At 35.6% G+C, this 24,411-nt stretch overlaps 1 protein-coding gene and 1 long non-coding RNA gene across 5 annotated transcripts; both read right to left on the minus strand.

Annotated features, from left to right (window-relative positions):
* Positions 1-731: 731 nt before the first annotated feature.
* On the minus strand, positions 732-9,050 carry LOC111892934 (uncharacterized). 4 transcript variants are annotated; one of them, XR_008225429.1, is made up of 7 exons: positions 8,659-9,050; positions 8,421-8,492; positions 8,306-8,337; positions 8,095-8,223; positions 7,475-7,802; positions 7,238-7,383; positions 732-908 (listed from the first exon to the last, which is right to left on the minus strand). It is a non-coding gene; the product is annotated as an uncharacterized LOC111892934 (long non-coding RNA). The 4 variants fall into 4 exon arrangements; XR_006186192.2 differs by having other exon boundaries at positions 6,927-7,383; XR_006186191.1 differs by lacking the exons at positions 732-908; positions 7,238-7,383; positions 7,475-7,802 and having other exon boundaries at positions 7,875-8,223.
* Positions 9,051-15,895: 6,845 nt separating this feature from the next.
* LOC111892930 (uncharacterized) lies at positions 15,896-22,343 on the minus strand. The gene is made up of 8 exons (XM_023889006.3): positions 22,014-22,343; positions 19,164-21,882; positions 18,930-19,088; positions 18,669-18,848; positions 18,396-18,590; positions 17,322-17,420; positions 16,633-17,214; positions 15,896-16,563 (listed from the first exon to the last, which is right to left on the minus strand). Exons 2-8 carry the CDS (start codon positions 21,861-21,863, stop codon positions 16,195-16,197), a joined length of 4,284 nt encoding a protein of 1,427 aa, XP_023744774.1. The 5' UTR covers positions 21,864-21,882; positions 22,014-22,343; the 3' UTR covers positions 15,896-16,194.
* Positions 22,344-24,411: the final 2,068 nt, after the last annotated feature.

Below are 24,411 nucleotides of genomic sequence, written 5' to 3' on the forward strand. Positions count from 1 at the left end.
TAAGAGAGAGTAAATATTATTAATATATATTATGAGAATAATATATAAAGAATAATATATTGTTATTTGATTAATATAAGTCATAGAATTAATTGGAATTAATTTGGTGACTTAAAGAGATTAATTAAATAAGAGGGTATAAACTGTCAATTGTTTGATAGTTAAACTTTAGATTGTAAATCCATATAGATATGGATTGGACGGATTCTAGGAGCTAAAGGATAGCTCAAATCGTCCAAGAGTTATCTAAGGAATGGATTTGGATAGCCTTAAGAGAAGATTATCCAATTAGGGTTTACGTTGTAACCCTTAAGGAGTCTACAAGTATAAATAGACCCTGTGGCTAAGGGAAATCGGCACTTCATCTAAAGCATAGAAACCATGGCCTATTTCCTTCCCTCTCCTCTCTCCCAAATCATCCTCCTTGCTATTTAGTGTTTGTAAGCCATTAGAGGAGTGACAATTGTGACTCTAGAAGCTCCAAGACAACAAGATCAACAAGGAATTCAAAGGTATGATTCTAGATCTGTTTTATCATTGTTCTTATTCCTAAATAGTCATTAGAAGTCTTGGATTCAAAGCATGTTTAATTAGAAAGCCTAGATCCAAGCATTAGGGTTTTGCGTACGCACATAGGAGAGTTCTTATGGCTAAAACCCATCACTTGTAACGACCCAATTTTCACGTCCAAAAATTTCGTTTATAAAACATTACGTAGAAAACATTAATAATTAAAACATTGTTTAATTAAACCATTTCACATCGAAAACCAAATTGAAATCCACAACATTTGATCAACCAAACTATCAGAGTATCAATCCCAGAATAAACTCATAACTGCGGAAACAAGAGAGTGTGTGTGACATGCTGCTACCGCGCTGGCTCCTTTCCCCTAGCTGAGGAGGTACCTGACACCAAAACTGAAAAACATAAGCACAAAGCTTAGTGAGTTCCCCCACTGTACCTTATACCATATAACCACATAACATACATAAATTGTCAGGCATATCTGGGTGCCCGACCTACCCCTTCGGTCCTCTCGACCGGACGTTGCCTAGCATACCTGGGTGCCGGCCTCCCCTTCGGTCCTCTCGACCAGATACTACCTAGCATATATGGGTGCTGGCCTCCCCTTCGGTCCTCTCGACCGGATACTGGGGAACTATTCCTCCCCCTCTACTACTACCACATAACATGTATCACAATATCAGAATCTATCTAGTATGACTGGGTATGACTACCCCTTCGGCCCTATCGACCCGATATCTTGGGGACTATCTCCCCCTACTATCACTGGCATATAACATCATCTCATACTAGCACATAAACACAACACAGGTAGTAGTAGTAATCCCTAGATGAATATCACAAAGACAATCATCTACATACAACTTCTACTGGTGAGCCGGCATTGTGGCCGTAGACCCACCGCTACTAGAAGGTAACTCACCTCGAAGTAGCTGCTGATCTGGTCGGGAACTGACTGCCAACTGCTGCTCCGAAAATCCTTCGGCTGCAATTCCCACAACAGACTCAATCAATTTCTGCTAACTTTCCTTTGGGTAAAGTGACCATTTTACCCCTGATCATGTCATAAGTCAAAGTCAGAGTCAACTTTCAGTTGACCCGACTCGCCGAGTTGGCTCTCCAACTCGCCGAGTCCCTATCCAATCGATTGTCATGGATCCCGTCCCTACTCGTCGAGTTAGGCGTTGACTTGACGAGTTCTTCTTCTAAATTGAGGTTCACGTCCTTCATCCTACTCGCCGAGTTGTATGAACAACTCGCCGAGTATATCTTCATCCGAAGAACACTTTATGCTGTGACTCGCCGAGTTGTATGAACAACTTGCCGAGTCTGTTCTTGATCTAAGGAGATTGCCTTGAACTCGCCGAGTCGGGGCATGGACTCGCCGAGTTCCTCCATGGATGAGTTTGGCTTCCAACTCACTGAGTCACACCCCGTGACTCACTACTCGCACTCGACACAACGAAAAGGGGACAACTCGGAGACTCGCGAGCAGACTCGCCGAGTCGTCGCCATGCAATCACTATATACGTGATTTTGCTCGATTCCAGTCTATGTCATTCACAGATCTGGGTTCCTAGAGCATGAATGACACGTAAAGTTTCCAACTTTACGTGTAGATACTCACCAATGAGGGATTTAGGGCTCAAAATGCCTCAAAAGGGTAAATCTAGGGTGAACAAGCAACATGGATCCATAAAGGCAACGGATCTGAGCTCCTGGAGCTCAATCATGCCTAGATCTAAAGGCCAATCAACTTATTACGAATTATATTGCACATATAAGCTTGGGGAAAGGCTCAAGAAAGACTTAATGGGATAATAAGCATAGAATCAGAGGGAAAACGGGTTATACCTCAAAGGAATCACTGAGAGGACACTAAGATGCTTGGCTTCCTTCCCTTCCTCTTGATCTACTCCACTTCCTTCTCAAATCCTTCAAGAACACACAAGAATGCTTCAAACTCTCAAGGAAATAAGCTTTGAACGGGGGTTGGGGGCTCTGAGGGTGAATGGGGCTGGCTTGGGGCGGAAATGAGAGATTAAATAGGGTGCAAACCCTTGGATATTAGGGTTTCATCGGACAGCACGGACTCGCCGAGTCCATAATATGGACTCGCCGAGTCCATAATATGGACTCGCCAAGTCGCCAACTTAACCGCGTCCCAAGTCTCGTCTCTACTCGACGAGTCGGGCCTCCAACTCGCCGAGTCCAAGACCAAAATACAAAAATACTTAGATAAATCTTGCATACTAGGAACCAGGTGCTACATTGAGGCTTGTGAGAGAGAGGTTATGAAACACAAAAATGGGCTAGGGCTTCACCTTGGAATGTATTGGGCAATTTTGAGGAGTTAGGGATTACATTTATAGTGTGGAATTCTTAGGTTTTCTAAGATGTAAACCCTAATTCACCATGACTCTTCACATTTCATAAGCCCTTTAGACTAAACCTTCATGGACTCTCATATAGGTTAAGTCCATCCCTAATCAACATGGATCATTAGCCTAAACTATAAGCATTACTGATTTACTTAATCAGTCCCCGTAAATTTAATCAATCTCTTTTGATCACTAAATTAATTCTTGATCAATACCAATTAAATAATATGATTTCTTAATTAATATATTATTCATATAATATATTAATAAATCACAAATAACCTCTTTCTCAAATATCCATCCTATCAAATTGCTCCGGTGAAGGTAACTCAAAAGGACCATGCTACTATCGGGCCAAGTACATACCAGTTATAGTTATGGGCTTAGACACCTAATCCAACAGTCTCCCACTTGGATAAGTCTAATAACTATAACAGCCAATGCTACTTCAAAATCCGATTAGAAATCGTAGCTCTCAAAAAAGTTGTTGTCGAATTCTGAGCTAGTCAATGACGTGTCCTTTAGATAAGGGATCATATAATCCTCTGTTCTTCAAGATATCTATGGACAAAGACATGGAATAAAGTCATACTCATTGTCCACTAGTTTGTTTCCCGATTTCTGATTTGTTTGACATAAACTACAATGTCTATTGTAAGAGTGTGTATTTTCCCAAATCTAACTATTATTAACCAAAATATAGTATTTACATTACCGTGCACCATGTGAATGTTCACGAAGTGAATGTAATGGGGAAATAATAATGTACTGTAGTTTTATAATAAGTGACAACTGTTGTACTAACTACCTTTTACCAAATGAAATTTAAAGTAACATGTGATCAGCCTGTATCCTGCTACCGACTCAATAGTAAAACGACGATGTAAGATGCCGTAAGAAATGACATTTGGCACCCGTAGACTTGCAAGTCCCACTGTAGCGAGCAGCAAGGTGTAGGATAGTCAATCCAGTATAGATCTATACGCAAACTCATACGCTCCCCAATTAAGGAGATTCTGGACACAAAAACGGTCATGGTAGGTAGTGCCATGACCCGTTTAATGGCTCACATAACTGAATGTAATGTATATGTAATGTATGTGCTAGTTGTATTGTGTGTTCTTCCTCTGTCTAGCCTGTATGTTTGTTTCTCATCACTATGTATTATGTTTGTTTCTCATCACTATGTATTATGTTTGTTTCTCTATCTAGCATGTATAGACACATGAATGAACTAACTCGTGGTATGATTCCGCATTCTAGTAAACATATTAGTATCTTCCTAAACTACCCATATGGTAGCTTACTAGTAATATAACTGGTACGTATGAACATGGAAGTATACCCTTGCTACCCAAGGGTATTGAACTGACTGGAAAAACCTTTATGACTATATATGTACACATGATACATAACTAATATTTAAACGACCTTCGAAAGGATACCCGGTACCTTACCAGACCACATCCCAACGGAGAAAAGGAAATAAAGCGGCTAGCCTTCCTAAGTCCTTTAAACATTTCTTATGTAACTATACATACATAGGCATGCAATTGACAATATAAAAGCATAAATAAGTTTTGTAACACCTTTGAACATGATTACTATCTAAGAAAAGGTCGACTTGATGTCAGCCTATAAAACGAGTTGAAAGTATTTGTTTGATAAAACAGTTTAAGTATAAAGAAATATTTGTTTGAAATACAACTGTAAATGAGTTTGAAATGAAACATACAAGGTATAATGAACAGTTTAATAAGGAGTTTTAAACATATAAAATGTTTATGAAAATCATTTGAAGAAAACTGTTTGGTAAAACAGCTAATGAGTAGTAAATCATTTGAATGCTGCTTATTAATTACATGTGATTGATATAATAACTAGCATGATTCTACTTGTACCCCCCCCCCCCCCCCCCCCCATAAAAACATTTAAAACATTGATTAAGGGGTATGAACTCACCTGTAGTGAGTGGTACGGATGAACTGAAGATGTAGGACTGCTAGGTGTCAAGTGAAGTCTTGAACACACTTTATGATCCTAGTTAACATATAATATCACATATATGTATCCAATTAGCCTTTAAACAACTAATAAACAAGTCAAGACACCCTAGGACATGCTAAACACCTTATACAAGTGTTATAAGTCTCAAGGATTGCATCTAAGTGTTGTAGGGAAAGGCTAGTGTGTTTGGGGTTCAAGGAAAACTCCATTAAGGAGTTTATGGTTTTGTGGTATTAACCAAAAGGGTTTACGGTCGTAAGCTCACCCTCTTTGTGACCATTTGTTGTTTGAAGCCTTCTAAGCTAATCCAAGCATTCCTACTTCATGTTTAAACCTTAGGAAGTGTTTTGTGACATCTATACACTCCTAAATGGAGTTTACGGTCCATGGACCATTTCTCCATGAGTTTACTACCGTAAACTCCTATGGACTAAGGTATTTTGATGTTTTCAAGTCCCAAGCATAACAAGGAATAAATGTAGACTAGTTTCCTAAGCTTGTGAAGGGACTAGGGCCACTTTTACACCTCTTTGGGGTGTTTACGGTTTTGGGAGATCCCCAAACCGTAAACACATATAAATGAGAGATTTTGGTGGTTTACATGTGCTATACACATCAAGGAAGGATTCTAAGTTAATACCCAAGGCTTAGGATAAGATAAAGCACACTTTGGCACACTTTAGCACCTTTATTTGGGGTTCACGGTCCAAGAACTCCTTGGACCGTAAACTCCATGATCTTGGTGTTTTGGGACATTTTCTTGATGTATGATAAGTTAATAAGTTGTTCAATACACTAGGGTTGGAGTACTTACTAGTTAGAAGCTTGAAAAGGTGCTAAGGGCCCAAGAACACTAGTGTGTGTTCTTGGTGTTTTGGAAATCTAGTCAAAACACATAAATGGATGAATGAAAAAATGTACAATCACTAGATTAAGTGATATACTAACTTGAAAGAGCTAGAAACACTTACTAGATTGTAGATATTGAACAAAAACTTGGATGATACTTGAGAGAGTTTTGGAGTTTACTCTTCAGTTTACAAATGAGAAATGAAGTGTTTTGGGGAATAAACTCATGCTTAAGCGTGAGTTTACGGTTTTTTTGGGGTAAATTAAGGCCCAAACATAAAAGTTTGGCCGTGAACTTCTAAGCTATGTGGTATTCGCGGTTTTGAAATTTCAAGACTCGAGGCGGCACATCGGTCACCCGACCGTTTAAAGAATAATTATTATAATAGTCAAACTAACTTTAAATTTGTTCAAAACAATTAGAAATTAAATTGACTTATAATATGAAGTGATTGACTTTTACGGTTTGACTGAATGAAAATTTCGGGTTGTCACAATACCGGCAGAAGCGCCTCATAGAAAATGTCTCAATTCTGGCAGCTACGCCTAAGTGATAATATTAACAGTTGCGCTTGACCACTGTGTCATTGGCAACAATGGACTTCATGTTTTTTCCTTAGGATGATCCTTAGGAATGAAAGAACAAGGATTAGCCAATCCTTAGGGTAAATCCTTAAGAAGATAATGGGAATAGGTAATTGGGTGGATTTTTTGATGTTTAAATATAATAATTATATTATTGTGGGTTGAGAACCCTATGTACTCATCAGGTTTCCCAACCTGACCCACTCCAGCTTATTTGTATCACATGTGTCGATACGAAGCTACTTTACACTGAGAGATTTAAAAGAGATGTAGATCACTAGTGTAAATAAATGTAAGTCCTGTTTATGCTTATGTTCCTGTATTGACGATGACATCCCAATGTTTTAAAATGAATAAAAAAATACATTTCTTCGGAAATGCATTTGATAACGTAATTATCATGTTTTTCTTGGGACAAATTCCGCAACACTTTTATTAAAAGATGTACTCTGATTTTTATAAAACATAAACAAAATCGGTCTTTTCTGGCTGTGAAAATGGGGATGTCACAATATTAAATATTAAATTTGGTCAAATATCCTCATATATGAATGAATGACCCTATCGGGAACATACCTTTTGTTGAAACTTTGGATCTCCGGTTCTTTGAGATTGTGCAATAAACTACAGTTGCTCTATCCCGGAATCAACCAAAATACTATTACCCTTATAAAACTTAAGAAAAGACAAGTCAAGATTCTATTTTATGAAAGTATTTATGTGGTCAAATGGAAAAGTGATAAATAAAAATATTCATCAAAAATACAAAGTACTGAAAACTAATTGGACCAGATTGTTGCTGAATTGCACGTATTCAGAGTGCACAACATAGTTTGTGTGACAGGGACTCTAGGGATTTGCACTACATATGGTAAGTGTAAACATACCAGAGAATATAGGCAATAATACTTCATCTAGCAATCGGAAAAATGAAAAAGAGCCTTGATCTGAAAGAGAATGTAATTTATATGCGATTTGGTGATTGATTCCCATGTTTCATCAGTATTGAAGGACATTTTCGACATTTGGTTATCTGTTGAACACTTCTTCTAATCACAATGTTATTTGTGGACTACCTAAAAATAAAAAGGATGGATTTTATATGAGATTAGAGAGAAATTAACCTGCATTTTCTATGACAGTTCGAGACCAATTGCTAAGTCTGTAGACAGCAAGAAGTATAGCACCAACAGGATCAACCCACCATTAAAACTCATCACCAAGAACATCAAAATAATTAAGCCTACTACATTCAATCAGATAAAAGTCTTAAGCATTAAAGATTTTATATAATACTCACTCCGTCCCAAAATTATTGTCCACGGACAAAAAAACACACAACTTAAGGAAACATCGATTACCACTAAGTTTAATATGGAAAAGAAAAGAAGGTAAAATTACCATAAGATGGAGCTAACCAAGAAAATTAAGTCTTACAAAGTTACGATGAATCTGTTCCAAAGAACAATGGGTAAAAAAAGTCAATTAACTATTTGACATGAAACCATAGAAATTATAACACCCTTTCAATCCAAACAAAACATCTATTAAACGAACTTTAGTATGGGACACAATAAGCAAAAAAACTAACATTTTATAACGCAAACTTAAAGAAAATGCATGCTATTCAGGTAAACAAACTGCATTACCATCTGATGGAATCTACAAAGAATGAGATAACAAACTAAAAATGACCAATATATGTTGCAAAAAGTTATATTGCATAAGGAAGCATTTAGTGAACCTCCTTCTATGTGTTTTGTTCCCCAAATGTCATCTTTTGTAGAAATGATTCAATCCTCAAATACCTCCCTCGTCTATTAAAAGAACTTCATTTTAGAGAGTTGGTTGAGTCGGGCGTTTCATCAAACACCTGTTGTGCAAAACAAAATACAATTACAAATAATAACAAATTTGTTGAATAAAACCAAATCTAAATCCTGTAATTCTAATACCTAAACGAAATTATGAAATTTGGTGAAGTGCCCTGATAATAACAAAAAAAAATGCATAAATCAAACACAAATTAACTTAAATAAGTTAAGATTACAGCTCCAAAAATACACTTACAGTCTCTGTAGTCTAGTGAGTTTACCAATGCTAGGAGATATAAACCCCCCAACCGCCATGTATGCTAAGTTTCTGAAACAAATCACAAAACGAAAATCGAGGGTTAGAACTTAGAACTGTATACAATCTGTTCCAAAATTAGGTTTTTCTGTCACTCTATTCATCCTCGAAATACGGTAGGGCCTCATCATCTACCGAACCGGTCAAAGACATGAAAGATCGAACCTGGAGTTCGGACCTGTGTTTGGAGAGATGGAGGCTAAGCCATAAACGAAACTGATCGAACTTGGAGTTCGGACCTAAGCCGGTTGTGATGGAGACGAAGACCGAAGACGGAAGGGTGATCGAAGTTGGTGGAAATGATAACATGATCAAAGCGAGCGGTAACCCTGCTGGACCGGATTGGATGGCTGTGGCGATGAACTGTTACGGAATAACCTACGGAAGAAACTGGATAAGAAGAGGCAGATAGTATGGCGGTGGAGTAAACGTGAATGAAAAGAATATGAGAGGATGAAGAAGAATGGAGGATAAAGTGGTGGAGTGGAAACCAGGATGATAAAGTGAGCGGAAGGATCGGGAACAAAAAGTCTAACCCTATGGTAACCCGAGAAACAATACCCTGGTCAGGTCTCCTAACTTTCATTTCCTATATATATATATATATATATATATATATATATATATATATATATATATATATATATATATATATATATATATATATATATATATATATATATATATATATATATATATATATATATATATATATATATATATATATATATATATATATATATGAGAATATCAAATAAAGTTCTAAAGAATTTACTCATCTTTTATAAACATCTAATTATTTATAAAAATTTCTAATTTTGTAAAATAAAGTTATCTTAACAATACTTTCTATATAAATCTCTTCTTCAAAATTCATAGCAATGTATAAAGAACAACTTTATCATTTGACATTTTTGTTGAAAATAAAAATATGTCCATTACGATTTAAAAAAGATGTCATTTTTTTATAAAATTGACCACGCTTAAATATTTTAAAAAATAGTCTTAGAAGTATTACCTTTTTAGATTATTAGTTCAATTAATCTAAACCTGACACCCCATAATAATTCTCCACATTAAGGGGCTGTTTGGCAGGATCTGAATTTTTAAGAGGTCTGAATTTCTAAGAGGGTCTGAAATTTTAAGAGCTGAATGTTTAACATGCTATTTGGTTGGGACCTCTGAATTGTTCTGCTGAATTATTAAAATGACCATTTTACCCTTCTGTTTTATTTTTTATTAAATTCAACTGTTTATTTAGAAAATAACCTAATAAAAATTCTTAATTATGTATTAAAAAAATATATAAACACCATATCAAATCCAAATTTAGCATAAATCAAAATTAAACACAAATCCAAATCAAACATAAATATTTTTAAATCCACAATATCATACTAAAATCCAAATAAAATCCTACAAATTTAATTTCACCCCAATTGATTCGCAATCTGGTCACATAAATTATCCATGTATTCATTTCCTTGTGAACCCCATTCCATATCGTGTACGTTTTCGCCATCATTTTGTCCCCCTTGTGGTTGAGCATTGTTCTCCTCGAACGTCATAAATAACTCATCAAGAATATCGCATTTCCTTATGAAATTGTGGACTGCAAAACAAGCAACGACTATATCTCTTTGCACTGAAAAAGGAAAATGATCCATTCGCTTTAGGATTGGGAATCTCGCCTTCAAAACACCGTAAGCACATTCAATAACATTTCTGAGTTGTGCATGTGCATGATTGAATTTTTCTTCCTTAGTTAACGGACGTCGCCGTCGATAGTCGGCTAACCAATACCTCATGTTGCGATAAGGAGTCATAAATCCATGAGTGTTGGTGTATGCAGCATCGCAAAGGTAATATTTATCTGTACACATGAGTAAATGAAGTATTATATATAGAAATTTAATATCGTATTTTAGAATAATCTTAAAAAGAATTAAAAACCTGGAGGAGGGAACGGAAAGCCTGAAGTCGGGTTACATGCAACTTCTTTCAAAACTCGCGAATCATGTGTTATACCCTCCCAACCGGCCCATACGAATGTGAACATCATATCAAAATCACAAATTCCTAAAACATTTTGAAAGCATTCACCTTTTCCTCTTCCCCTATAGCGAGTTTGTTGATCAGCAGGCACGACTGCATGTATAAGAGTTCCATCTAGCGCACCTATTGTTTCAGGAAATATTTCTTTTAGCTTACGATGCCTCTCTGAGGAATTCACAGTTGCATTAGAATTCGTTGGCACTATAACTTCTTTTGCAAAAATCATCATTGCATTTAGCACCTCATGAAAGCATCTATGAACAGTTTCTGTGGAGTGTTGAAACCTTCGTTTGATAATCTTGAACCGTTTATTATGTGCTATAGTTGTCAAGAACATAGCCATCTTTTCTTCAACGCTAATATGCCTACTACTTTGCAAACAATTGTTTCGTCTAAAATGATTGCATAAAAGTACATATGCTTCACGTGAAAGACGCATCAAGTCATGACATTGTGTAGAAGTTCCATGTAACAATTCTTGTGTATGTTGATGACCACTCATTTCCGAATCATTATCAATTGCCCTTCCAATTTTGTTGGATGCTAGATTCAACCAATAGCAACATAGTAACATGAAAAATGCAATTTCTTCATCCGAATCCATAAGCAATCTGTTATTTTGAAAATACATAACAATTATATTAACAACATATAGCATAAAAATTCATCAAGCCATTAATATCAAATAATCTAAAACATCAAGTCATTAATGTCAAGTAATCCAAAAAAACCATCTAGTTCAAACCAAACATCAAGTAATCCAAAAAAAAAAACCATCTAGTTCAGACCAAACATCTAGTTATCCAAAAAAGCCCATCAAAACATTCAAAAAATCTACTTAGCGAAACATTCCATAATGTGCTCCAACAGTCTTGACTCAATTCTCACAAATAGTTGGATCAATGGTTAACCACACACGCCTCTTATCCGCACTTTCACCAAAAAGAGCAACAGCAGTAGTGTATCTTGGATCAAATATTCCTCATCCTAACTTCTCCAATTTTTCCATACACGCATCCAAATTTGAAGAAGAATGTTTTTCCATAAATATTTTAGCAACTGCGGCAATATCTTCACCGATTTCAAGCAATCTTGAGTTGGATGCATCTTTACCCTTATCTTTACCCTTGTCTTTACTTTGATTTTGACTCTTTGCCGTATTTGTAGTCTTTTGTTTTTTTGATTGAGCGGATGACTCGTCACTGACACCTAGAGTTTCTTGTTGAGTGCAATCGATGTCATCAAAGTCATGCAAACTATAGTGGCTTGATTCTTGAGTAGGACGGGGAAGGGTAGAAGTTGGTCCCCAACTATTTATGCCTGTCGCAGTTGCACCTTCAAACAACAGTGTGCAAAGGTCGGGGTAGGGTAATGGCGTACGTCTCAAAGAATCCACATGTTTGTTTGACTGTTTGAAAAAAAATATTTTATTACTTAAACATGATAATATGTTTTTTTATAACTAAACAAAATACCTTTGATTCTAATTCCCATTCTTCTTTGGAAAGGTTGAAGGTATTGGTTGTTGAATTGTACACGTTGCCGGTTTTGTTTTTTAACTTCAAAAAAGCACCAAACTTTGACTTTAGGTAGTCATAGCGGTTCTTCATTTGTTTTTGGTCCGCAATAAAGTTGTGTTCAATTTTTAATGTTTCAGCTACATTCCTCCAAGATAATGCTTTCAAACTACTCCCTTCCCGCCCATTCACCGTAACTTCACGTAAACAAGCTTCTAGAAACGTTTTTTCTACACCTTCAACCTTCCAACTAATCCTATCCTTCTTTTCTCCTATTTCTTTGATCAATTCAACAAAAAAATGCATGTTTTAATAACAAGTTAAGCAATTTAAAAACACATTTTCAACAACAATTTAAGCAACATAGAGGCACCTTATCAACAACTATTTCAACAAAACAAGTGTATAATGTCATGATATAAGCAAGAATATATATGATTTCACTATAACATCAAACACAAATATGGATATTTCTTTATAACAGCAACAAAACTAATGCACATTTCAAACAAATATTTCAACAAAACAAGTGTACAATTCAATAAACAACTATAACATCAAACATAAATATAAATATTTCATGATAACAACAACAAAAACAATGCATATTTTCAACAACTACAACATTTCAACATAATACTCAACTATAAAAATAGTTTAGAAATTGGTATATAAAACCGGTTGTTGTTGAATCACTCAAACTACCACTAATGAAAATACCTTCTTATATGTGAATTTGGATTGTTTTGTCCCATAATTAGGATTTATTTAAACACATTCAACCCACCAAGAAGTGCTTCAACACTTCTCTATATCATATAAAAAAATTTATTTAGATATGATTCATCATGTTTATATATATATTCAGTTCCAGAACTTAATTCAAAGGCACACCAAGAATTCCTTGAATCAAAAACCATTTTCAGAACCATCTTATAAATTCACGATGAATGTTTAACAGAGCATTCATTCCAAAAACCATAATCAAATTCAAAGCCACCGATCATAGAGAAGAGGAAGAACACCCATTCCAAAAACCCTAATCGAGTTCTCAGCCAACAGAATTGAGCATATAACAGGAAGAAGAGGAGGCAAACACCCATACCTGTTGCGGTCGATGAGTCAATGGAGACGGAAGAGATAACCACCGCCGGGAGCAGCGACGCTCTGCCTTCGTCGACGATTGCGCCGGAGTGATAACAGTGTCAACGATTCTTCGAAACAGATGGGAAGAATGGAGGGAGGCGCATATGTGAAGTGAAGAAGGAAGAATAGACGGTCGATGAGTCGATGTGTTTAGGGTAAATTAGGACGCGTCCCTTTTTTTTATTTTTCAGACTTCATTTAATATCTGAAAAAATAAGAGGCATCTTTTAGATTAAGAGGTAAAAAATAATACTCAAACAAACACTCTGAATCTGAAATTTTAAGACATTACCTCTTAATTTTGCAATTAAGAGGTAAACAAACGGGACCTAAACAAGACAGTATTTAACCTCTACAACCTTTTGTATTAATATTGATCGGAGTTGGGATTCTTCATAATCATCGATCCAATGAAGTCCCTTAAACAAGAGTATTCAAATTCCATTTCATATGTATAATTGAAGTTTTTATTTGTGAATCATCATAATATTATCATTACTAATAACATTTAATACAAAGTAAACTTATTAGTAAATTAGGGTTTTATGTTGGTTAACGTCAAAAGAAAAGAGTTTGACACTGAGTACATGTCACATACAAGAAACGAACACATAATTTTGTTTTTAGGGATGTAAGCTTAGAAAGAACCATGAAATCACGTTAGGGTGCACAAATGTAATTTCTTCTAAAAATACAATCATAAGTTTTCTAGACTCAAATACGTTTAATTACAACATTCCATAATCAACCATCAAATAGGATACCTTGCCAAAATCATATTAAGTAAGATCCAACAGCCAACTGAGTTGACAGGGTAAATGAAAAAAACTCAGTTGATTGTGTTTCTAATGCGGTCCAAAACTCAATCAATTTCATTACTTTTCAATTCTAGGTGATTTGCGGTCTTTTTGGTATTTTTTTTTCGTGACTTACTAGAACAGCAAAGTACATTTCCTCGAGTTTGGTTATGGCAAAACACAACCGATGAACTGAAACAACAAAGTTGAAGATCATCAATCGTTTATCTTAATCAATGGTTTGAACTCTTGATCATAAAACCTAATCATAATCATAAATAAGGGGTTTACTTAAGTGATCTGTGTTCGTAGGCTATGGTTTGTGTGACTCAAGAACTCCAAACATTAGCTCTAATCTATTTCTCTCCATAATTCTGTCTTGAAATCGTGACTCGTGAGGAGAACCTTAGGGGGTTCCTCCATTTTGTAAGCCACAACATTGTATAATTCTATTGACTCTTCTATCCTAATTAGGAGAAATTGTTTGATTGTCACCTTTAGTCACTATACTTGGACTTGGGTGAAAAATCCTCTAATTCCACTTAAATTTCAATACTAAGGGAATTTATTAAATAATGGAAACTTAATTTTATTAACACCATGTACCTATTACATAAAAGTTTCAAAAACTGCCTCCAGCCTTTTTATTTGAAGTAATCTGAAATACCCTATTGAATTTAAATTTCATATTTAATAATTAAATAATAAGGAACAAATATAACTAAGGTTAAAAATATGCAACTCCAATTTGCGGGTGTAGTAATCAAGGCCAACGGCTTTTTACAAAGCGTAATGGACTTCTTATTAGACAGGACTACATCCTCATAACTCTTATAAGTTATCATACAGTACTTGGTTTAGAGATTGGTCATGCAATACTATATACCATACACTCGCCCTTTCATGTTCTTGAACACCTGTAGGAAGATATAAGTTTGGATTTTGTTCTACCATTTCCTAAGCTCAACGACATAAATATTTGGTTATTATGTATTAGAAGCTTTTTCGAAGATGGCACATTTCATCCCTTAAGGTAGGGGCGGACCAAGGGGCGGTCCACGGTGGCACCGGCAACCCCTAACTTTTCCGGCCGCAGTGGAAATTTTTTCGAAAATTTAAATTTTTTTTATTTTTTCTACTACCGTACAACCCCTAACTCTCCCGTGCAACCCCTACTGTAAACTCCTGCATCCGCCCCTGCCTTAAGGAGGAGGGAGTCGTTCCCTCCCAACCCACCGAACCCACTGCCACATCAATTTTGTCTCTTCTTTTTCTTCATCTTTCCGAACCCACAACACACGGAATCCTATCTTTTTGAACCCATTCAATCCATTCAATTAAAAAAAATACAAAACAAGTAAGGTACAAGTTTTAAAACACATGGTACAAGAGAAAATAAGAAAGAGAAAGTAGAGAGAGATGATGAAGTGGGTTAGTGAAACCAATCAACTGACTCATTGAAGCAGGAGTGATACCGCCGATAACTATATTGCTAATTAAGATTTTACATTTGATTGTTTTGTATTTTTTTTTTAATTGAGTGGGTTCAAAAGGAGAGGGTTTCCGTGTGTTGTGAGTTTGAAAAGATGAAGAAAAATAAGAGAAAAAATGATGTAACAGTGGGGTTAGTGGGTCCCTCCTCTTTTAGCCGAGACTAAAGTATGACAGTTGTACTTCACCAAAGTGGTGAAATTTCACAATGTATTCTTTTTCAGTCATTTGTGGGCCAAGGTCGGGTCCAAGATGACATTAGTAGATCCCATCACTCATAAACCAAGCTGACCTTCATCTGCCTACCCTGTTAAAATCAAGAAACATTGAATTCACAAATAAAATAAAATAAAAAATGCAAAGCAAATCAAAATATGAAATCACCAGTAAGGTAGATAGGCAAACAAGCTTATTAATATCTTTAAAGTAATTCCACTTAAGAAAAGGATGTCCATTGTCCCCTATTATATTTTCCAACTTAACCATATCCATATTACATATACTCTCTCAAGTCTATAACTTTACTCATAACTACTTTAAACAAACCCCCAACCTTATTAAATCTCTTAATCCATATCTCTATCGATCATTTATATATATATTTTATAAAAAAAAAAAAAAAAAAAAAAAAAAAAAAAAAAAAAAAAGGCAATCCAAGAAACCAAAAAAAAAAAAAAAAAAAAAACGCTTTCTCTATATCTCTTTCATTCAGATGCCAGCACTGCCATCGGTCTTGTGGACCTTAAGATTAATAAAGAAGCCGGTGTTACCCAAAAGAAACAGAGCAAGGATACCAATAGCAGCCAATGCCAGTTTCACCCACTGATGCCACCTCTTCCTGTTTCTAATTGAAGCTGGTGGTGGGACCGGTTTTGGTTTCAGCTGCTTTGAAAAGAAATGAGCTGGCGGTTTCTGTGCCGCCTTTTTCTTTTTCATCACACTGTTACTGTTACTGTTGATGTCCTCTTTAGTTGTAGCCTCGTTTGAGCTTTCTGAACTTGCAGCTTCTTCTCCATTCACACTCCCATCTCCACCCGCCTTCTTCTTTTCCTTCTTTCTCATCCGCTTCTCCCTCTCCTACACAGCCATTAATTATCAAATTAAAGTTTTATGAAAATCATTTATTATTTATTTAAATATATATACCTTTTCTTTTTGCTCGGCTTCCTTGCGGGCCCGCAACTCGGCCCTGAGTTGGGCCTTTTCAGCGATACGTTTCTTCCTTTCTAATGCTTCGGTTGCTTTAGCTTTTTCCTCCAACCTTCGTTGCTCTTTCAGTTTAGCTTCAATCTCTTGTTTCCTCAAATCCTCAGCTTTTCTAGCCAATTCCATTTCCTCTTTACTCGCTTCTTCCTCCTTTTTCTTATTATTGTCGGCTGCTGACATCATGTCACTTTCACTTTCCTTTTTAACATCTTTGCTTTTCAATGTCTGATTCTTTTCCACCGTTACATTCTCGATGGGTTTACTATCTTCGGAATAGGAAAGTGAAACCACGGTTTCTTGTTTCACGGTCGGAATAACTGACACCGGCTTTGCGTCCGTCGGAATGGAAACCAGATTCCTGTCGACTGTTTCATTGGGCGGTTGGACGTGTGACACGTCATCAGGACCGAGTGAGTTTCCATCAAAATATTTCTGTCTTCGGGTTGCATTCATATTGCACCTGTTGACATAATCATTTCTGAACTCATCATTGTTGTTCCATTGTTCCATAAATGCCTCCACCTACAGTGAATCAGAATCACGTGTTAAGAACCGACGAAGATCGAATGAAATGACATATGTACCCCTTTGTAACGGATACAATAAATGAAATAGATTACTTAAACAACCTGATTCGCACACAAACGATGAAGTGAGTCTTTATCTCCACGTGATGCGAAATCTCTTGCTGCCATTACATCTTCCTTGTACAGGCGGAAGTTTTTGTTCTGCATACACAACCAACCAAAATTTATTATTTTTCACAATAATTATTCAAGAATAATACATTAAATTAAATGTATAATGAGTAATGCAAATTCATATTTCTGTCACAGGTGATTGATGTTTCCTTAGGGTCCATGTTAGATAACTAAATGCATAAATATGATCAAAGTTTCATGTCTAAATGTAAATTCACAAAAAACCATTAACATTACTTTAGTTGTATACTTGAAAAGGTAATATTGATCCGTATCAAACAAGTTTCCACAAAGAGAAAAGCTATCACATGTTTTGTTGTCCATAGATATGAAATAGTAGGGGCAAATAAGTAAATATACCTCTCAAAATCCTTTTACAAGTCGATGCAAATGTAACAGCCAGATTAGATATAGCTAAAAATACCTCAAGCAAAAAAACAATATATCATCTAGTATGCACCCTAAATTCGGCATATGAAATCATCAACAACTCTACTAGCAAAAGAAATCTTATTCTTCTGCCTACGACACGCTTTCGAGCATAATAAGTTCTAGGGTCTTCTAATGAGTTGACTCAGATGAGTCAAATCCTAACTTGCTAATTTATTTCCGTCGAAATAAGGAAGAATTTAGTACGCGGTCGGTTATAGAGAAGAATGGTAGGATACACATATGTCTCTATACTCTAATATCACATAATGGTTTCTTAATTTGGTGATTTTATTTATTTATTTATTTGTGGATTAGACTGGTGATTAAGAAAGTTTATGCATATTAATTTCTAGATCAATCGTGCGGTCGTAAATACACATGATACATGTTTTACTAATCACAAGGTACAACAATCTAGTTATGTGCACTTATAAACTACTTATCTACCATATTAAGATGTCATTTCACAACTATTACAAAGCTAATTGACATACAAAGATGTGCCTTAACCTTAACAGCTTATTTATTTATGTTCACTACAGATCTGTAAGATGCAAAATTTCAACAAACCTTGTCATATGATTGTTTCTTCAAACTATTTAAATGAGCATATGCTTTTTGACGAACATCATCCGCAGCTCTGAACTGATCTTGCAGTTCTCTTTCCTTTGTGCTTAGCTCATCATACTTCGTTCCCACTGCTGCAGTAGCTGCTTCAGCTTTTGTTAGCTTTACTTTTAAAGCGTCAAGTTCCTTCCTTAAAGTCTGCAGATAAATAATTAAAAAAAAAAATTTCAAGGATTGAGGACATGATAAATGTTGAATGATATGATACACGCATACCCTCATATGTTCCTCAGTTTGATCTTTTTGGTCCATAGCCTGTTGAATTTCATCTTGGCTCCCCATATTCGAGGCTAGTTGTTCTCTAAGAGTCCTAAGCTGTTTAATCTCACGAATGAGGTTTTTCTCATCTTTTAAAGACAATGTTTCATGTTGTATCATGTGCTCCATATTGTATATCTGATTCAAGAACATACATTCATCAGAACTTAACAGATGTCATCAATGTTTGGATTTGGAAGAGCGAGGAGTGAAACATACCCTGTGATTAATATCTCCAACAGACTCTGCATTCTTCAAGCGGTTGATGACAGCCTGAACAGAGTCTATTTCCTGTCGCTTTAATCTAACTAACCGTCTTGCAGCTGTTTCCTCTTGTTTTGCTGTATTAAATGCCTCATTAATGGCTCTCAACCTTGCCTGTGAAAATAGAATGAATCAATGAAATGAAAATTATGAATTTTATTATGAAATTAAAGTTCCAAGATTTCTTACACGTTTGCTTTGAATTTCAACTCGGATTGCATCTCGGAGGCGTGTCTTCTCATCAACTTGCAACTGAGCACTTCTAATCTGATCTTTAAACATTTCATCCTCGAATCTTGGAATCCTTATTAAGAAATTATATGGTAGAACCTCAGCTTCTTCTTCTTCTTCTTCATTCTGTGCATCAGGAGCATCACTTACAGAATCCTCTACAGAAGATGTAGGAATCTCATCCTTTTGAATGCCATTCATGTCTTCGGTTTCTGGACAAGACATTTTGTCATCCACATTTTGTTCAGAATTGTCACTATCAATACCAGAAGCAGGTTTGGTCTCCCCATTTATGACATCAGGCACAGCAATGATATCACTATTAGGCATATTAGGAACTGTTTCATGACGCCCAATTGAGCCAAATTCAATCACAGCTCCAGAGTTCACATATGCTTCAGGGATTCTTGATGTGGAATCATCTTCAACAGGAGTGTCCTCAACTTTTGTTTCTTTTTCTTCATTATCATCAGGGACATCAGCATTTTCAATCACAGATCCATTCTCTGTAACCAGATGAGCTGCAATATCAACCTCCGTTTCTACTACTGTCAACTCAACAGGATTAGAAAGCAAAGCACTGTCCCTGTCAACAAGCAACTCACCATTATTGCATTGTGATTCCATAGAGTCAGTGGAAGGCAAGATTTTAACATTTTCAGCACTTTCATCTGGTTGGAAGCCTTCTTGAGTTTCATCAACACAATTGTTGACTTCAATTTGTGAAACTGTATCCTCATGAGTGATGGGCTCAATGCTAGTTTCTGTCTCCAATGGTGCTTCAGCCTCAATGGTGGACTCTGCTGTGTTATCCTCCTGGTTTATATCATCTTGAACATTGTCTATAACCTCTATTTGTGATTCCTGAATCTCATCTTCTAACTTGACATGTTCCTTCATCTCTTGAATGTTCGTCTCCAATTCAACAGGTTCTGTAACTTTAACTAGTGTTTCTGAGCTTCCCTCCACTTGTTTCTCAAGTGTCTCTTCTGATTTTTTCTCCTCAGCATCAAGCTTTAAAGGTACATCTTCATCAGCCACTGTTTGAGAAATCTGAGTTTCTTCCATCTCCAGAATCCCATCTGACTTCTCAACTTGTCCATTGATTAGAGTATCAGCACCCTCAGATAACACAAGTCCTGAATCTGGATTCTCTTCGGGTTCTGCTTCTGACTCAATCACTGTCTCTTCAGCTTTATTGGTCTCAGATATGCAGGGAGCTGACACCAACTCACTCTGTTGCTCAGCTTCTATCCCATTGCAGACAATATTTGGTTCAGCTTCTACATTGACCTCTGAGTCAACAATTGACAAGTCCTGATGCTCTTCTGACTTTCCATCGGACTCCCAAACTTTTGTAGTGGTATCTACTTCCTCAGTATGATTACCTTTAGATTCTGACACATCAACTGATACTGGAGATTCTTGATTGTCAACTGAACTGTCAATGGAGTCTAACCCGTTGACTGGAACTTGACATTCTTGTTCATTGATTGGCCTTTCAGATTCTGGCTCATCAGCTATAACTTGACATACCAAATCTTCAGACGGCTTACCAGGCCCATCAACTGTTACTTGATCTTCTAGTTCCTGTGGTGGACTTTTAGAAGATTCTGACTCATCAGCTGTTACTTGAAATTCCAAATCTTCAGCTAGCTTACCAGGCCCATCAACTGCTACTTGACCTTCTAGTTCTTGGGGTGGACTTTCATAAGATTCTGATAGATCAGCTGTTACTTGACTTTCCAAATCTTCAGATGGCTTACTAGACACATCAATTGTTACTTGACCTTCTGCTGTATCCATCAGATTGCTATCAAACTCCTGCCCATCATTAACCACCACTTCACAGTCTGTGTTCCTAACTGGATTGGCAGTACAGAATGACTCATCTGTTGTGTTGATTAGATCAGGCGTGGACACAGACTGAGTGGTTGTCACTTGAGATTCCAAGTCCTTCATAGACTCTGACTCAATAACTGTCACTTGGGAACTCTCTATTGGGTTTAGAGTGGACTCAGGATCAACAGTAATTCCAGAAACAATATCATCCGTTTGGGCTTCAACATTTGTGATCCCATTAGCATCATACATTTCAGTGCTCTTAACAACTTGATCTTCTTCCCCTGTGTTCTTGCCAAGATGGCCATTAACATCCTGAGCAATGCCATTACTCTCCAGCGGCACAAGAGGATCAATAGTGGATCCATTCTCGAGATTCACTTCATCTTTATCAGCTTTAACATCAGGATCCCCTACTGTTGCAGACCCATTAACGATGCCATTAGTTTCCATCACCAACGGATCAATAGGTATTTCCCCGTTTTCTAAACCTAATTTTTCTTTCTGAAATTGGTCAACTTCATCAGCCGAATCAGATTTAGGAGAGATAGCATCTACATTATTACCCCCCTTATCAGCAGGATCACCAGTAACCGCCTCAATACTACCGTTGACAAATACATAGGAAGAATCATCAGTATCGTCCTTCCCATGCCCACCGACATTGCTGTTCCCATTGCCACCGACATTACCGTCAACAGTAGCCGCATCACCGACTTCGTTCAGATCACTCGTATGCAAGCCAGCTATACACTTCTCCTCAATTTCAACCTTCCGAACGACATCGTTACAAACTACCTCAGTACCAGCCGTCATTGTCAAACGATCGCAAATCCTACAAATTCAAATTACACAAAATCAAACATCACGAGCACCGCAATTCTGATCACAACTACAATTCAAACATATCAAATCCCAAAACCACAAAAACCAATGCATAAATCAGAGGATCCGGATTGTACTTACCGGTAATAGATTCGGATTCGGATTCGATGTGATCCAGATGCGGAAAATCAGATCGAACATAAACCGAATCAGAATCTACCAGATCGAGTGCTTCGACGGCACTGAGTCAAAACGGACGTTGAGATTACAGACTAGGTTGGGGTTTATGAGAATGCCGAATTATTCGAAAGAGTAGAGAGGTCAAGGGGAGGAGGAGAATGGGGCGGGAGATCTCCCTCTCTCTCTCTCTAGATTCTCTCTCTATAATTTCACACACACACACACAGTTGCTGAAACGGAACAGCTGGCGGGGAAAAAGAAAAACCTTTTGGCCCTGTTTGTTCACGTCTCTCTCACCAATTCGAACTCGTATTTATGATTAAATCCAACTGTTTTTTTCCTAGGTATCTCTTTTTATCTGAAATCTTTAATTCATAATTTCAAAATTCACCCTTCTAAAAACATCCCTGTACATTTTAGTCCCTTTAGTTGTTACTATTTCTCATACACCTCTTAATAACATTTAATAACTTTATACTTATCAAGATATACGTTATTTTTTATCTTAATTACATTATCTTCCTAAAAAATGGATAGCTGAGGAGTTTTACAGGATGAAAAATGAATATTTAAAGTTAAAAAAAGAAGAAAAAAAAACTTTATTTGAACGATTTATAAGTGAAGGGTTGCAATGTGTAATTATGGGTGTATGGTGAGGAAGTCTTGAAGAATCACAAATCTTGAGTGAAACAAATATTCTATATGGAGTATATCCAAACTTTAAAAGGATAAATTGCATAGGTTTGCTATGATATCATTCATAATAGCACCTAAACAAAGAAAAAGATAATTACTTGCCTACTTAATTTCTAAATTTAAGAATTATTCTTCTAGTAATAATGATAATAATAACAAACGTTCTTTTAAATTAGTTATTAAAGTACAATAATAAATATATTTAGTAATTTGATGTCTACAAAAGCAAAACCTACTCATATTTGATGGTAAAACTTTATCATCAAAATCAATTTATTTATACTATTATTCATATAGTTTAGTTATTTGAATTTGCAAAAATATAACTATGCTAGAAATGAATTAACTTAGCTATATTTTTATTATTTTTTTCCTAATATAAGTATGAAAACTTAAGTAATTATTTAAAACTATTTTAACTATTAATATAAGGAAATAGACAAGCGACATACAAATAAATCATCAAATTAAATAAAATATTTTGATACGTAGAAGAGGATCATCATAGTATTTAATAAAGACAATAAATAATTTTATGTTATAGGCTTGTATAAGCCTACAAGATATTTGTCATTAATGTTCTTCATATAGGTTTAATATTATGTTTCTATATGCTACCTTTTTATTATAGAATAGTAGCTAAATTAGTAAATTCTATAAAAACGATTGATTCTTTTTAACAAAAAATAATAATAATAATAATAATAAATTTAAGCAGTTGAGAGTTTTTTTTTTGTTTTTCTAAAAAAACTATTACAAAGTTTTTCGGTGATTATAATTATCAGAAAATAGTTTGGTTATTTTCAATATTTGTCATATGAAATAACCGGTTAATGTCATATCAATTTTTAAGAATTATTTTAAAGTTATTGATGAAAACTAATTAAAAGAATTAAATGGAATTTAATATTTATATGAATACTTTCTGAATAACCGTAAAACGTAAACTATACTCTTTACTGTTTCATTGTAACAAATTTAGATTTTTTTCCCCTATTTAACTAAATTACTAAGAACGTGAAAAGTGATAAGTTTCATCATAGATAGTTATCCTTTATATAAATTTAAAAATATTAAGATTATGCTATAGATGAGTAACAAAGTATTATAATAATAATATGATTCCTTCTTTTTTACACTTATCATGATCATAATGGTTTTCCGTTACGAAGCAATAGAGAAAAGTCAAAGTCAAAGAGTGAGAGGCAACAACACAATGTGCGGATGATGCCGTGTGATGGAGTGCAATTCACCCAAACAAAACCAGGAGCACTAGCTGTCAATTGTCATATCCTCCCATGTGATGACGTCATTTCTTACGCAACAAAAACTCTTGTGGCCCCCACTCACCCCACCCCCTCTTTCCGCGTCCAAGGCTTTATCACGAGTTTTCTCTTCCTTCCTTATTTCATACCCATTTCATGGACCCTCCTCACCCTCTAAACGGAAAAAAAAAAAAAAAAAAAAAAAAAAAAAAAAAAAAAAAAAAAGAATTGGGCTTGATTTTGAATACTTCGATATTTAAAAGAGACGGTTTCAAACTTTCTATATATAATATTATAATATTATTCTTTTGTTATTTTAAGTTTTCAATTGTTACATCACTTTATATATAAAAAATATCCTAATCTTTAGATTATATAGATTTTCAGTACTAACTTTA

The sequence above is a fragment of the Lactuca sativa genome, chromosome 8, assembly GCF_002870075.4.
Source record: "Lactuca sativa cultivar Salinas chromosome 8, Lsat_Salinas_v11, whole genome shotgun sequence".
Lineage (NCBI taxonomy): Eukaryota > Viridiplantae > Streptophyta > Magnoliopsida > Asterales > Asteraceae > Lactuca > Lactuca sativa.